Source organism: Myotis nattereri (assembly GCF_964212035.1).
Source record: "Myotis nattereri genome assembly, chromosome: 6".
Lineage (NCBI taxonomy): Eukaryota > Metazoa > Chordata > Mammalia > Chiroptera > Vespertilionidae > Myotis > Myotis nattereri.
Window position 1 is genome coordinate 63,344,166 of NC_138081.1, and position 15,261 is coordinate 63,359,426.

The 15,261-nt window shown below is 47.1% G+C and overlaps 1 protein-coding gene across 1 annotated transcript in view; it reads right to left on the minus strand.

Annotated features, from left to right (window-relative positions):
• METTL24 (methyltransferase like 24) overlaps positions 1-15,261 on the minus strand; it is a gene marked incomplete at its 5' end in the record, with an annotated part of 79,900 nt that overhangs the window by 32,676 nt on the left and 31,963 nt on the right. Inside the window, one exon of the mRNA XM_081094805.1 lies at positions 8,733-8,872. Coding sequence (XP_080950931.1) covers positions 8,733-8,872 — 140 coding nt within the window. The remainder of the gene's footprint in view (positions 1-8,732; positions 8,873-15,261) is intronic.

Consider the following 15,261-nt stretch of genomic DNA (forward strand, 5'->3'; position numbering starts at 1 on the left):
CTCAGAGCTGGAGCTGATACAGAGTTTCGATTATAGAACACAAACAAACCAGATACCTGCTTTCAGCAGCAGAGGCCTCAGAGCTGGAGCCAGAGCTAAAGCTGGCCCAGAATAAAAAAAGAAAAAAAAAAAAGAAAAAAAGGAGCAGTTGGGAGCTTCAGTCACCAGACAGCCTGAAAACAGCCCTCAGCCCCTCACCCAGACTGGCCAGGTACCCCAGTGGGGACCCCCACCCTGAAGGGTGTGTGACTAGTTGCAAACAGCCATCATCCCCTCACCCAGGCTGGCCAGGCACCCCAGTGGGGACCCCCACCCTGATCCAGGACACCCTTCAGGGCAAACCAGCTGGCTCCCACATGTGCACCAGGCCTCTATGCTATATAGTAAAAGGGTAATATGCCTCCCAGCACTGGGATCAGCGGAGCCGCGAGGCCTCCTGGCACTGGGATCAGCGTGACAGGGGGCAGCGCCCAAACCCCCTGATCAGCCCTGCTCTGTGTATGACAGGGTGCAGCACCCCAACCCCCCCACCACCACCACCACGGGCCCTGCTCTGTGTGTGACAGGGTAGAGCCATAACCTCCCCATCGGCCCTGCCCTGGGTGTGAGAGTGGCGGCACCCCAACTCCCTGATTGGCCCTGCTCTGTGGGTGATAGAAGGCGGCGCCCCAACCCCCCCCCCCCCGCCCCAAAACGGGCCCTGCTCTGTGTGTGACGGGGTAGAGCCATAACCTCCCCATCGGCCCTGCCCTGAGTGTGACAGTGGCGGCGCCCCAACCCCCTGATTGGCCCTGCTCTGTGCGTGACAGGGGGGGAGCTACCCAACCCCCTGATGGGCCCTGCTCTGTGCGTGACAGGGGGCAGTGCCCCAACCCCCTGATTGGCCCTGCTCTGTGCATGACAGGGGGTGGCGCTGCAACCTCCCCATCGACCCTGCCTTGAGTGTGACAGGGGGCGGTGCCCCAACCCCCCAATTGGCCCTACCCTGAGCGTGACTGAGGGTCGCATCGCAACCTCCCGATCCACCCTGCTCTGTGCATGACAGGGCGGTGCCCCAACTCCCCAATCGGCCCTGCTCTGAGCCCGACCAGGGGCTGCACCTAGGGATTGGGACTGCCCTCTGCCACCCGGGAGCAGGCCTAAGCCAGCAGGGTGTTATCTCCCGAGGGGTCCCAGACTGCGAGAGGGCACAGGCTGGGCTGAGGGACCCCCCCTTCCCCCTGAGTGCACAAATTTTTGTGCACCGGGCCTCTAGTCTATAATAAATTGGCCAAATCTGAACCCAGGGCAGAAATACTTCATTCTCTTAGACTCTACTATTTCAGATTATTTCAGAATTTTGAAATATACCAGCTCATTGGATAATATTTACCCCGTTCTCGTTAAATACAAAGTAGCTTTCAGCGCAGAGATTCTCCACTGAGACATTCTTATACTCTTATTTGCCTTGTCCTCTCCCTTCACTCCCACTACCTTGCGCTTTTCTTCACTGGACCCATGGCCCTCTGATATTGCTCAGTTACAATTCTCTATCCTTTGGCCTAGAAAGAGATTCAGCACTCCTCTCACAAAACCTCCCGTTCCTTTTACCCAAGAGATCCTGTTTCCTATTTTCAACTTCTTGTTGAACCCACACAGTTCAGAATATTGTAATCTCCACTAAGTTTTCCATGATCTAATCTGGTGTGGCAGAATGACTACCTAAGGATAGATGGGATGGACCTGGCACTGTTTTAGGTCCTTGGTTATTCTTTTAAAAATATTCCTGAGAGTACTAAGGTGAGTGTCCTTTATGATCCCCAGGAATCAAAAACTCAGAGCATAAATACATAAAAAGATGCTCAAGATCTTAGTCAATAAAGAGAAACAAATTAAAATTTCAAGGAGATACCACTTCACAGCCACAGTGGCTATAAGGTGACTGCCCTTCTGAAGGCTATAATCAAACGGACCAACAATAATGTGTCCACAATGATGTGGAGAAACTGCAACACTCACACATTGCTTGTGGGACTTTAAAATGGTATATATCCAAGAGAAATGAAAGTAAATGTCCACATTAAAACTTACACATGAATTTTCATAGCAATCTATACTAATAAAAGGGTAATATGCTAATTAGATGGGGAGACCTTCTGGACAAAGCCATGGTGGCGGGCCGAGGCAGAGGCAGTTAGGGGCGATCAGGCTGGCAGGGGGGGCAGTTGGGGGTGAGCAGGCCAGTGGGAAGGGGAGGGAGGGCAGTTGGGGGCGATCAGGCTGGCAAGGTGGGGCAGTTGGGGGCAAGAAGGAGGGTAGGGTTGGCAGTTGGGGGCAAGCAGGTTGGCATGCAGAGTGGTTGGGGCAATCAGGCAGGCAGGCAGGTGAGCAGTTAGAAGCCAGTGGTCCCAAGGGGTCCCAGATTGGATAGGGTGCAGGCCGGGCTGAGGGACCGCCCCCCGCCATGCATGAATTTTATGCACCGGGCCACTAGTATATTCCTAATAGCCAAAAAGAAGAAATAACCCAAATGTCCATCAACTGATGAGTAACTAAATAAAATACAATATATCCATACAATGGACTATCATTTGGTAATTAAAAGGAATGAACTACTGATACATGTACAACATTATGTAACATGTACAAGAGGGTAGGCATAGGGAGAAGAGATCAACCAAAGGACTTGTATGCATGCATATAAGCATAGCCAATGGACGCAGACACCAGAGGGGTGAAGGCATGGACGTGAGTGGGGGGGGGGGGCAATGGGGGGATAAGGACACATATGTAATATCTTAATCAATAAAGAAAGAAAAAATAAAATTAAAAAAAGAAAGGTAAAGAAAAAGAAAATATGCAAACTGAAAAAGCCAGTCACAAAAGGCCACATATGCTATGCTTCCATTTATTTGAAATGTCCAGAGTAGGCAAATCTACAGAGACAGAAAGTACATTGGTGGTTGCCTAGGACTATGAGGTGAAAAGGGCGGGAAGAGGGTTGGAAAGAAATTGGGAGCAGCTGCTACTGGAATACAAGGCTTTTTTTGAAGGGGGAGTTGGGGGGGCGGATAAAAATGTACAAATGACTATAGTGAGCAAAACCACTAAATTGTACATTTTAAATGAGTAAACTGTGTGGTATGTGGATTATATCTCAACAAAGCTGTTGAAAAAAACTTCAAAAATAAAATCGGAGCAACTGTAGGGAAAGTCTTTAACCCACCCCATTAAGGGCAAAAGGGTTAAAAAAGTATGACAATTAGCATTTTCCCCAAGAGTTTCAGTTTCAGGAGTCCATTTTTCATGCCAGCATGAACCAGAGAATCTGGGCAAATGATTATCTATCTTGATATAGATAATTAGGTGATCTATTACATAATTATTGAAATGATTATAATTAGATCTATAAACTGCCAACTACTGGAAGGAAATAGGTTTTCCAAAGCATTAATGACACTGAATAGTGGATAAAAAATATTTTATAAGTATTCATTTTTATTAAATAACATTGCATAAAAATGTCAACATTTTTTTACATATATTCTCAACAGAGATTATCTCACCCTTAAGGGGGCAAAAATTGATTCTTGGGGCTCAAAACATCTTCCTCTTTTTACATATAAAGCACAGATATATATATATTATACTAGAGGCCCAGTGCACAAAAATTTGTGCACTCAGGGGGGAGGAGGGGTCCCTCAGCCCGGCCTGTGCCCTCTCGCAGTCTGGGACCCCTCAGGGGATGACCACCTGCTGGCTTAGGCCCGCTCCCCGGGGGATTGGGCCTAAGATGGCAATCAGACATCCCTCTGGCAGCCCGGCAGCCCTCAGGGGATGTCCACTTGCCAGCGGGGAGCAGGCCTAAACTGCAGTCGGACATCCTTAGCGCTGCTGAGGAGGCAGGAGAGGCTCCCACCACCAACGCTGTACTGGCAGCCATCAGCCTGGCTTGTGGCTGAGCAGAGATCCTCCCATGTGAGAGCACCCTGACCACCAGAGGGCAGCTCCTGCATTGAGCGTCTGCCTCCTGGTGGTCAGTGTGTGTCATAGTGACCAGTCATTCCCAGTCCCTCTGCTGTTAGGGTCAGTTTGCATAGTACCCTGTTACTATATAGGATAGAGGCCTGGTGCACGGGTGGGGGCCAGACGGTTTGCCCTGAAGGGTGTCCCGGATCAGGGTGGGGGTCCCCACTGGGGTGCCTGGCCAGCCTGGATGAGGGGATGATGGCTGTTTGCAGCTGGTCACACCCCCTTCAGGGTGGGGGTCCCCACTGGGGTGCCTGGCCAGTCTGGGTGAGGGGCTGAGGGCCGTTTTCAAGCTGGCAGGTGACTGAAGCTCCCAACCTCTCCTTTTTGTCTTTTTTTTTATTATTATTCTGGGATTTATTTACCTTCTATGGCTGTCACTGGAGCTGAGAGCCAGCTTTAGCTCTGAGGCTCGGCTCTAGCTCTGAGACCTTGGCTGCTAAAAGCAGGTATCTGGGCTTTGTTTAGCTTCTATAATTGAAACACTGTTGCAACTCCAGCTCTGAGGCCCAGCTGTCTGAAAGCAGGTTTCTGGGCCTTGTTTAGCTTCTATAATTGCAACATAGTTGCTTAGAGTGCAGCTCAGAGCTGGGTGGCGGCAGGCAGGGAACCTTGGCTTCCTCCATCACTGGAGCAAGCAAGCCTCCTGTTCGCTTCAGCTGCCTGGCTTCCGGCCGCCATCTTGGTTGGCAGTTAATTTGCATATCGCCCTGATTAGCCAATGGGAAGTGTGTCGGATGTACGTTTAATTACCATGTTTGTCTATTATTAGATAGGATAATACTAGAGGCCCAGTGCACAAAATTTGTGCGGGGGTGGTGGGGAGGGGAGGGTGTCCCTCAGGCTGTCTGAACCCTCTCACAATCCGGGACCCCTCGGGTAGGGTCCCTAGGCCTGGCCAGTGATCAGGGCCTATCTGGACTTTCCTTTCCCCGGCTGTCAGCAGCTGGCCCTGCCCCCACCTCTGCCGCTGCCACTGCTTGCCATCTGTGCAATGCTGCCCCCCCTTCCCCGCCACCGGTCGCCTCCCTCTGAGGGCGATAGGCATGGGTGCCATTGCTTGGCCTGGGGCTCCCTCTGTGGGGCGATCGCTGGCTGGACCCACACACCTGCCACAGCACCACCAGCCAGGTAGCCTGGGCCTCCCTCTTTGGAGCCCCAGGATAGATCGCCCACCAGAGTGAGGCCCCGCCCACCCACCTGGGGCTCCGCGATTGATCACGGTGCAGAGGGGCCTGGGCCTCTCTCTGCAGGGTGATCATGGGGCGATGGCAGAGCCCCCCAACCAATCGCATCACACCTGCCTTGGCTGGCCTGGCACCAGTGCGTGTCATAGCGTGGTCATCCAGAAGGTTGTCCTGACGGCCATTCTGCTATTTGGTCATTCAGTCGATTTGCATATTATTATTATTATTATAGATAATATATATATATATATATATATATATATATATGTATACAGATCATAATAAACCTATGATATTAAAATTTCATGGGGGTGATAATTATTTAAGAAGTTTCCTTGTGTCCACGGTTTTCTGATTTCTCGTTCGTACATGCTGTGAGCTCCTGTGTTAATTACACTAGTATAAGATGAAAATGTCTGGCTCTGGAGATCAGTCATTGCTCTTGACGTGCTCATGGCAACCGAAGCCCCAGATTTTCTGTATAAAATATTGCTCTTGTTGCTTAACCGTGTGTCATCTATCAAATCTTCTTCTGTCTAATGCTGAGAATTGTCTTAAAACCAAATTAATATCTTCAACCCCCTCCCCCAAAAAACTAAAGAAAAGATGAAAAACATTTGCCTGTAGATGATCCCATCTCAAGTTTTCACTTCCACTCACACTCCTACCCCTGAAATTCAATCTTTCACATGAAGGATGAAATAGGTGATTTTCCTCAGTTCACTCTCGCTACCTCCCTTAACCGCCCCCCCCCCACGCCCCCCTCCCCGCTCCCAGCTCCCACCATCACCCTCTACCCTACACACAGGAGGACTTGCAGGGCTGACGCGTCCCAAGTTCTACGGGAGATGATATTATCATCTGAACCCACAGCCTCTCATTTCTCAGTCCCTTCTCCATAACATAACGTTCCTTATCAGTGCTTTTCCTGTCTTAATTGGTGTATTCTACCCATTTCAAAACTGAAAAGGATCTGACTTTAATTTTCAACTGACCTTCATACAGAGTACACTTTCCCAGAAAAAAAAAAAAAAAAAGTCCTTTATGTAAAATAAAAAGCTTTGGTTCCTAGTAAAGAAACTTCAGAGAAAGGTGGAGATGATACCTGCTCCAGTTCTTGGGGTCGCGGGAAAGGCAGGAAACAGACCAAGAGGCGGGGCAGTCAGCCTTTGTCCTCTGAGGCTCAGGTCCTCAGATCCCTTCCTTCCTCACTCAGGAAGGTAACTCTCAGTTGCAGCTGCACCCATCGTCCTCCATTAGGATGGAAATGACTGGCACAGCAGTGGCAAGGTGTTGCTGCCGCCACGGCCCTGGGGCTGGGAGTACATGCTGCCTGGATGCAGGGGCCATATGATCCACCCGCCCTCCCCACCTATCTCACAACTGTCCCCACTCCCAACGCTGGGAACCCCGGCACCTCATTTCAGGAGCACCACTCTGCCCTGTTTCTTTCTTCCTTCAGCATCGACTGAGATGCTGTCAGCGGCTACTGACCCGTCCCCCGAGCAAGCGATTCACCTGAGGAAGGGGGATGCTTGCCTGGACCCTCAGTCCTATAACTGTGATCAGCATCTATACATCCACAATCCAGAGCATCCTTATTCAGGGCATAAGAAATGATTTCTTTAGCTTCCAGTTTTCAATTAAGCATCTTCAGGTTTTGAATCAAATATTGGCCCTCATAATCTATTCATTTCTATTTCCAGGGGAATTCAACTGTTCTTATCTGCTCTTTACAAAGTTGATTTTGAATAGTGAACATTTAAATGAAAATAAGAAACTACCTTTTTCCATGTAATAATCAGAGATATCTTACAGCAGAACCATCTTTATCTCATGGCACTGAAGTATGAGGAAAGCAAGAAGGAATTTAAAAAATTTCTCCAAAAACAGCTTTCCCAGTTTCATTTTACTCAGTTATATGCTTTAAATAAAATTATTCCGGGGTGTAAAATATTAAGCAACATATAAAAAGCAATTTGGAGCAAGAAAATAAGACCAAGCTGAGATCTCCAATTTGCATGTGGTACTATGCAATTATTTTTATGGCCTACTTTCATACATTTTTAATATGATATAAAATAAACTCTCCTGTCACAACTTCCCATTCTTCCTACAATCTTGAAGCAGAGCTGCTGGGCTCCCAGCAAAAGAGCTCTAATCAACTGGCTGAGCAATTTATTTCCTAATCTTCAAGCCTCCAAGTTTAAATCACAGCATAGCCAGCTTCCCTCCTTAGTCTCCTTACCTCAGCAACCATTTATGTAACAAATACAGGGTGTCCCCAAAAATGTGTGCACACTTTAACAGCTGATAGCTGTCAAATGAAAAGGAAATACGTTTAAATAAACACTGCCTTTATCATTGTATTCAAAGTGTGTCTACATTTTGGGGGGACACCCTGTATATACTGAGTGCTTGCTCTTATCAAGTTCCACTGATACTCTTCATTTAACCCACAGAAGAATGTTTCTATTATCCTGAAACTCTTATTTGAAACATTTGTTGTTGTTTTTAAATCCACGATGACTATACCTAAGAATTCTCGTTTTGGTGAAGTTTTACGAGCGGTGGTATCCTCCAGGCATCAGCACCTGTGGGTAGGCCTCCACATCACCCAAATGTCTGCCCCTAACGCTTACCATCTAGGATGCTGGTGCGCAGCTGTCACTCATGGGCCTGAGCATAAATCTTAGCGGTGATGAAACCTATTGGTGAGGAACAAGCCTATGACACTTGTTGGGGTCCCCGGAGCTTCTGTGAAGGACCTCAGGGGTCTTGCCTGAGGACCTAACTGCATGGCTTCCACAAAGAGTCTATGGACAGGGTGCTCCAAACAAAAATAACTCTCTCCTGCCTTTTCTGGGCATACACCATTTGTAAGTTCAGGACTGTTTAATGACTACTGGTGTACTTGGTGAAACAGTTTCATTGCTTTATGTTCACCCTTTTTCAAAAGGCTCTCTAAATCAATTTGTGCATTTAGGTCATTTTCAGCCTGAGTAACTGAGTATCAATATTTCCCACAGTTTTGACAAAATCTGTGGTTTCATACGAAGTTCCTTTTCTTTCTTTCTTTTTTAATGGAAAAAGATGCCCAGATTTATCATGGGTGCAAAACATCCAAGTCCAATCGTGGCCATTTGCCTTGGGCCACTCATCATACTGTGCCTAAAATGTCTCACAGCCTCACTGTTCTTCCTCTTCCCTAGGTGCACTCTTAATATTTTTCTCTCTCTTTACAATAAGGATGCCCTAATTCTCGCTGGACATCATTGACTTCACCAAGAGGATCATCATTATGCTGAAAACTGAAGTTGCCAACTCACTCCCTGCAGAATGAGAAAGTGGCCCCGACCAATTCGGGTGAACTGCAAGGACCCACAGTTACATCACAGACAGAGAGTCTGGACGACGGCAGGAGGCAAAGCAGAGCACCTGCCACCCACGGCACCCATTCATAACTACGTGTCGCTGGAAAGACCTCGGCCGCCTGCAGGAGTGTTTTTGTTCTCTTCTGCTGTAAAATGTACTCACCCTAAAGAGTAGAGACGGCACTGCTTGTTGCGGATTTGATGAGCTAAGCCAAACCTGTCATCAAGACAAACCGACCAGGGCTGCTTAGCAGAGCTGGAGTCTGTAGCCAGGCTGTCTGTACTCACGTGATCACATGCAATCTGTAGGGATTGGAAATCAATGTGAATAATTTAAAGCGTTGGATGATAAATGGCAGGTAGGCACTTACTGCTTCCCTGGTCCCTGAAAACCATAGCGGGAGAGTTCTGTCCTTCTCCACTGCTAGATAGGCCCTTCCCCGGGGAAGCACAGGCTGCTGTAACATGTTCAGAGGAACTCCTAGTACCAGGTTATGAATAACCTCGTGGAGACTATAGGCAGGTTGGAAGGGACGTTACGAGCTGCGATAGCCGTATGCACAGAGCACACAGGGGAGAGCAAGTCAGGAACAATGATGGCAGGGAGGAGGGGTAAGGAAAGGCTTCACAGAGTTGTGTCAGCCTTGGAGGATGAGCAGAAGCTGAGACCACGAGGACATTCCGGACATGGAGAACAGGGCTCCGAAAACACAGAGTCGGTTACCCACAGCGTTCCTACTAGGGATATGCCCACAGGCCTGGGTCTCAGGAGGATACAAGATTATTGATTCCTTATCTCAGGCAGATAAGGTGGGGCCACCAGGGTTCAGATAGGTAGCATGTGTTACCCAAGGCTAACAGCTGATCAGGGGTCATGGAAAATTAATCCTAGTCCACACTCAGAGGACAGTTCGCTTTGTAACACACTCTTTTCATGAGCTTCCTCCTGGGGGAGAAGAGCAAGGGCCCCATCCAGGAAGGAGGCTCTCCCTGAGCTACCCAAAGCACTTCTCTTAACCCGCCTGCCAATATTAGAGAAGAAAACCAAAGGGAACTGGCATCTAAATCAAGCAGAAGCAAGTCTCTAATTTCAAATGCACATGAAGTAGTAAATATCTTTCTAAGGACTATTGTTTGAGGCTGACACAGTGTGCATGGCAGAGGCTGCTGGAACCAAAGAAGACAAGACTGGCCAAGGTGTTCACCTTGCTGAGCAAGAGCACTTCCCTTTAATCCCTCAAACTCTCATAGTCATCGTGATGTCCCGAGAATCTCAGGCTCTCGCTGCCACATCCCAGACAGCAGACCACTCCAGATGCAAAAGGTGTTTTGATGTTCAGTGCTTTGATTCATTGGAAAACAACACAGCAAACAATTTTCCTCTTAAGGAGATATTCTAGGCTTTCCAATCCTTTAATTTAACCATTGTTTGCAAAATTTTAATCTGAGAGGAGTTTATAATGTGGCACCTATTCAACTAATACAGCATCTCCCTTACTGCTGTAGTCTAGGGCTGGCCTGGTAAAATCACCCTAGCACTATCAGTGACTATGACAGAGTCTTCTGCTAGGATTTGGACATTAGAGGGAAGCTTAACAAGTGAAACTATATATATATATATATATATATATATATATATATATATATACACACATACACACACACTAGAGGCCCGGTGCACACAAAATTCTTGCACAGTTGAGGGGTCCCTTAGCCCGACCTGCAATGATGCCAACCTCCCTCGCCCCCCCGCCTATGGCCCAAGGCCCCTCCCCTCCCTCCACGAGGCCGGGGCCCCTCCCCTCCCTCTGCACAGCCAGGGCACAAACATTGGGCTCATGTCACCAGGGGCAAGGCGAGCCCAGCATCCCCCGCCCAGGCCTCTGGCCAGAAGCCCCTCTGCGTGGCCAGGGCATGGATGCTGGGCTTGTGTTGCCCCACCCCAGTCACTATGGGCACAGCCATCTTTGTCGTGGAGTGATGGTTAATTTGCATATTACTCTCTCTCTCTCTCTCTCTCTCTCTCTCTATATATATATATATATATATATATATGTGTGTGTGTGTGTGTGTGTGTGTGTGTGTGTGTGTGTGTGTATGTATATATATACCTAATATGCAAATTGTCCCCTCAGGAGTTCGACTGGGAGACCAGGAGTTCGATCGCTTGCTATGATATGCACTGACTACCAGGGGGCAGTGAGGAATGAAGGAAGTCCCTGTCCAGCAGCTGGCAGCTGGGGAAGGGAGGCCCTGCTGGCAGCCAGGAGGAAGGCCCCAATTGGCCCTGATCACCAGCCAGGCCTAGGGACCCTACCTGTGCATAAATTTTGTGCACCGGGCCTCTAGTATATTTATATTATTTTCCCTCAACCCAGTATCTCTGTCTACAACCACTGTTTAAAGGGGGAAAAATAATAAATGGAATTGAATTTTCTCCCAAGCAACTAGGATACATTAATTAACTGAGTGTGGCAACATATTACTTTGTGTAATTTATTCCTATTATTCTCTCACAGATAAATGGAAACTATGCCTCTGCCTGCCCACCTGCTAGTCTCCACCCACCCACCAATGGAGAAGCTGCTAATCTAATTAGTCAGAGCTGTGTGTTCACTGGGCCTGTTTTTACTAGTGGGCAAGTCACTGTGCCTTAAACATCAGCACCTCCACGGGCACTCTGTCCATACCCTGCCTCCTGCTGCAGTTAGTTAGGCCAGGGCAGTTGGGAGGGCCCCCAAGGCACACCTGGTCCTCAGAGCTGAGCCACTGGCTCCAGGGCGGCTTCCTGGGGGATGTTTATTAAAGTGCCACGGTGACGCCCATCTGCTGCTGTCCTTGTGTGGACCCCTCCCTGCAAACGGCCATCATAGCAGATTAGGATAGGGATGCTCATCGTTCTTACTCATAATTCCCTCCTAACAGCATTAGAGCCTAAGCCTGGCCTTCCCCACAGTGTTCCTCAAGGTGTGGTCCCCCTACATTCTGATGGACCTGGGAGGTACTTCAAAATGCAGATTCCTGGGTGCCACTCCAGATCTGTCAGATCAGCGTCTTTGCGGCTGACGCATGCAGCTTCACAAGTTCGCCAGGTGATTCTTACGCCAGTGGTCTACTGCGCCCGTTGTAACGCCCCGATGAAATGTTCAGCCGGCCTCCTGTGCTTTAGCACATCAAGAGAAGAGGCTACTCTTAGGCCTGAGCTTTCACCTGAAATCAGCAGCCCCTCCAACCCCACCCCTAACGAGGCCAGAGAGGCAGGGCCGGCAATCAGCCAGAGGCCTCCAAGAGTCGGGTAAGTATTGAGGGTCAAGAGTCAGGGCTTTGGGGTTCAGCTGCTCCTCCTTTGCCAACATTGGAAGTACAGTTTTATTCTATTAAAAAGGACACTTTAAGCATTTCTTCTTCTTCCACAGACTTCATCTTGCACAGATAGATCCCTATTGGAAAGGCATTCTTTTCCCTTCAATCTCTTTGCTAATGTTCCCCTTTTCTCTCCTAGTTCAAAAATAAAACACAGCTCTTCCATTTTAACCACTTAATAACCATCTCATTGATAGACTTTAGCTTCTGAAAACAACTAAAGTAAAATTCAGCTCCTAAAAATTAATTAAATATGGATTTTTCAAACTTCCTTGTTAAGATTTATGGCCAGGGCTTCCATAAACCCTCTTGCAAGCAAATAAGTGAGGGCAGTAACTCTTAAACTTCAACTCCAGTAATTATGTGTTCTCTCTCTCTCTCTCTCTCTCTCTCTCTCTCTCTCTCTCTCTCTCTCTTCCTCCCCCCTCCTCTTCTAATTCCCCTTATAATTTTGCCATATAAAAGCAAATTAGGTATAGATAAAGAAAAATAGACTCCAGGGAGAAAAATGTTTTCTAAAATGCTTTTTAGTTATTTAACTTAAAGGAATATAATTTATTTTTATTTTCTGTTGTACTGAAGAAGCTTGAATAGCCTTTCTGCCAATCCACAAGTGGAACCTGGCGAAGGGAGCCCTTAAAATGTGTGGACTTTTGGCAAGAATCACTTCACTGACCAACTGTGTGTTTATGTAATACCACTATTTTGAAAGGTAAAATCTCAAGGAAAGGGTTGTGTTTTTCTTGCTTTTATCCCAATTTGTGTGTGTGTGCATGTGCGTGTGTGTAATAGTAAGCATAAAAGCATATTGTTATGAAGTTCTAAAGTCTCTCTCCAGAATCTAGGTTCTAATGTTATTCTCAAAAAAATAGGTAGAAGGGTGGATGATTAGATAGATAGATAGATAGATAGATAGATAGATAGATAAGAGTTTAAAACGCATTTTATTTTTTTTAACCAGCAATTGTTGCTTAGATTAATTCTGTGCTGCACAGCATGCTTCCTGGAGGCATATGGTTTGGGGGTTGCCATCAAAAGCTAGATCTGGAGCCCTCCCTTAGAACCAAGCTCTGTGTTTGTGATTTAACCATTAGTGTATCATCAACTGCAAAACTCAGAGATGTAACCGTGGTCTTTCACATTAGAAAACAACACCTTATGAGCTGGAGCTTGACGTTCCCTACACTCTACCCACACACCACATCCTCAGGTGCTGCATTCAAAATGCAGGGCCCCAGTCATGCCCCCAGAGTCGCCCCAATGCAAGAGCAGGAGCACCATCTCCTCAGAGTCCGGCGCCACCCTGCGCCACGAACAGGGCTCCTGTTCCTCAGCTCCCTTAGCCTGGGGAAGCGTCACCCACCATTTACCCTGCTGGAGAACACACAGCTCTCCTGCACCCTGCCTGCTTACCAGTGTGAGCATCTAATTCAGGTTCGGCATCCCAGCCTGTGTCCAGCACAGTGCCAGCCACAAAGCAGGAGCTCAACAAACACCCACTGAATTGAGAAAAGAATAAATCCATGATGAACACATCAAATGCTGGGCCTTGCTGTACAAGTTTGAACACAGATTTGAGGGAAATAATTTTTTTTATTTTAAACAGCAGCAGAGAGGACGGGGGTGGAATTTGCTTTAGTACCTTCAGAGGCTTAATTTCTTTTCCTTGCCCATTATGACTCACTTCTGCTAACTGGAAATTTTAGGTACGAGTGACTCTAATATTCTGCCAGTTTTATAAATTTTCATTTTCAAAATGAATCCTAAATGAAGCATAGCCCCAAAAGCACCCAAAGAGCTCTGCATTGCATAGAAAGGGGGAGAGAGCCCTGGAGAGCAAAAGATTCTATTTAAGCATGAATTAGTGTCATCTCTGATGAGCTCCCACCTACTGGGTTCCAAATGACCTGGAAGTACATAAAAGCACAGGCTTTCATCTGGATAAAGTGACTCCTGATCACAAAACCATTCTGAGTTCTGGAACTTTATCTTATTCTTTCTGGAGGACAAAAATCCTCCTAATGAGCTTCATCAACCAAAATTCTATCATTGTACTCACCAAGCTGAATAAGCATTGTATGTCCATTTCTCTGCCTTTCCAACTAGTTTGTTAGCCTCTTGAAGCTCGTGTTATATCCCCAGGGCCTAGCACAGTTCCTGGCACAATAGTAGGTGCTCAAAAGAAAAATCCCAAAAACACACAATCCTACACTACTCTCAGCACAGTACAGGTCACAGGACTGAGCGGGACCTGAGAAACAATTTAGTACTCTTCCTTTTCAAGATCAGAACAGTGAGAGACACAGAGAAGCAAAATAAATTGCCCAGGGCCACAACATCAGAGCACACAGTAGCATGCTTTTATTTTATTCTTTTAGAATTTTTCTCCTCTCAGCCTGTAAGTCATGGGAAAGATCCAAGAGAGGCTTGAGATGACCCTTTCATGCCTCAAGAGCCTCTTCTAAGTAAATACGTCTTTTAGAAGTTATAGAACATTAACCTGCAGGACGCACGAAATGGAATGTAGAGGCTTTCACTTGGTCCATTTTTTTTTTTTTTTGGGGGGGGGGGGGTGGAGCCCATCGTTCTCAAATTCAACTCATAAGTTTCACATCTCTCCCTTTTCTCGGGGGCCTTTAAGGGCTTCTTAAAAGTCACAGTAAAGAAGTCCAGCTTCTGCCGAAACCGGTTTGGCTCAGTGGATAGAGCGTCGGCCTGCGGACTAAAGGGTCCCGGGTTCGATTCCGGTCAAGGGCATGTACCTTGGTTGTGGGCATATCCCCAGTAGGAGATGTGCAGGAGGCGGCTGATCGATGTTTCTCTCTCATCGATGTTTCTGACTCTCTATCTCTCTCCCTTCCTCTCTGTAAAAAATCAATGAAATATATTTAAAAAAAAAAAAAAAAAGAAGTCCAGCTTCTTATTCTTCACGTAAAACCAAACCATAAAATTACAACTTCAGTATTTTAATTAAGTCTGTGTGAGGCCACCAAATTCATCTGTAGCAGCAGAATAAGATAAAAACTATGTAAAGCACAGGGACCAATTTGTCATCCCCTTCCTCATGATTAATTCAACACGCTTTTACTTCCATGTCTAGGTGACAAATATTAAAATTCCTGATTGACTGCATGCTATGAGAAATGAGACTTTCTTCTACCTCTAAATTAGCCTTCTACGGATCTAGGAGTACATTCTCTCCTGTGGATGAAAAATGGGCTTTGCTGCCATGAGGTCTGGGAGGAGGAGTGGAATGCCAAGAGCCAATGGGTTGAAGGGACATCAAAGAACAGGGGTCCCCAGTGCCACCCCAGCAGCCAGTGAGGCTT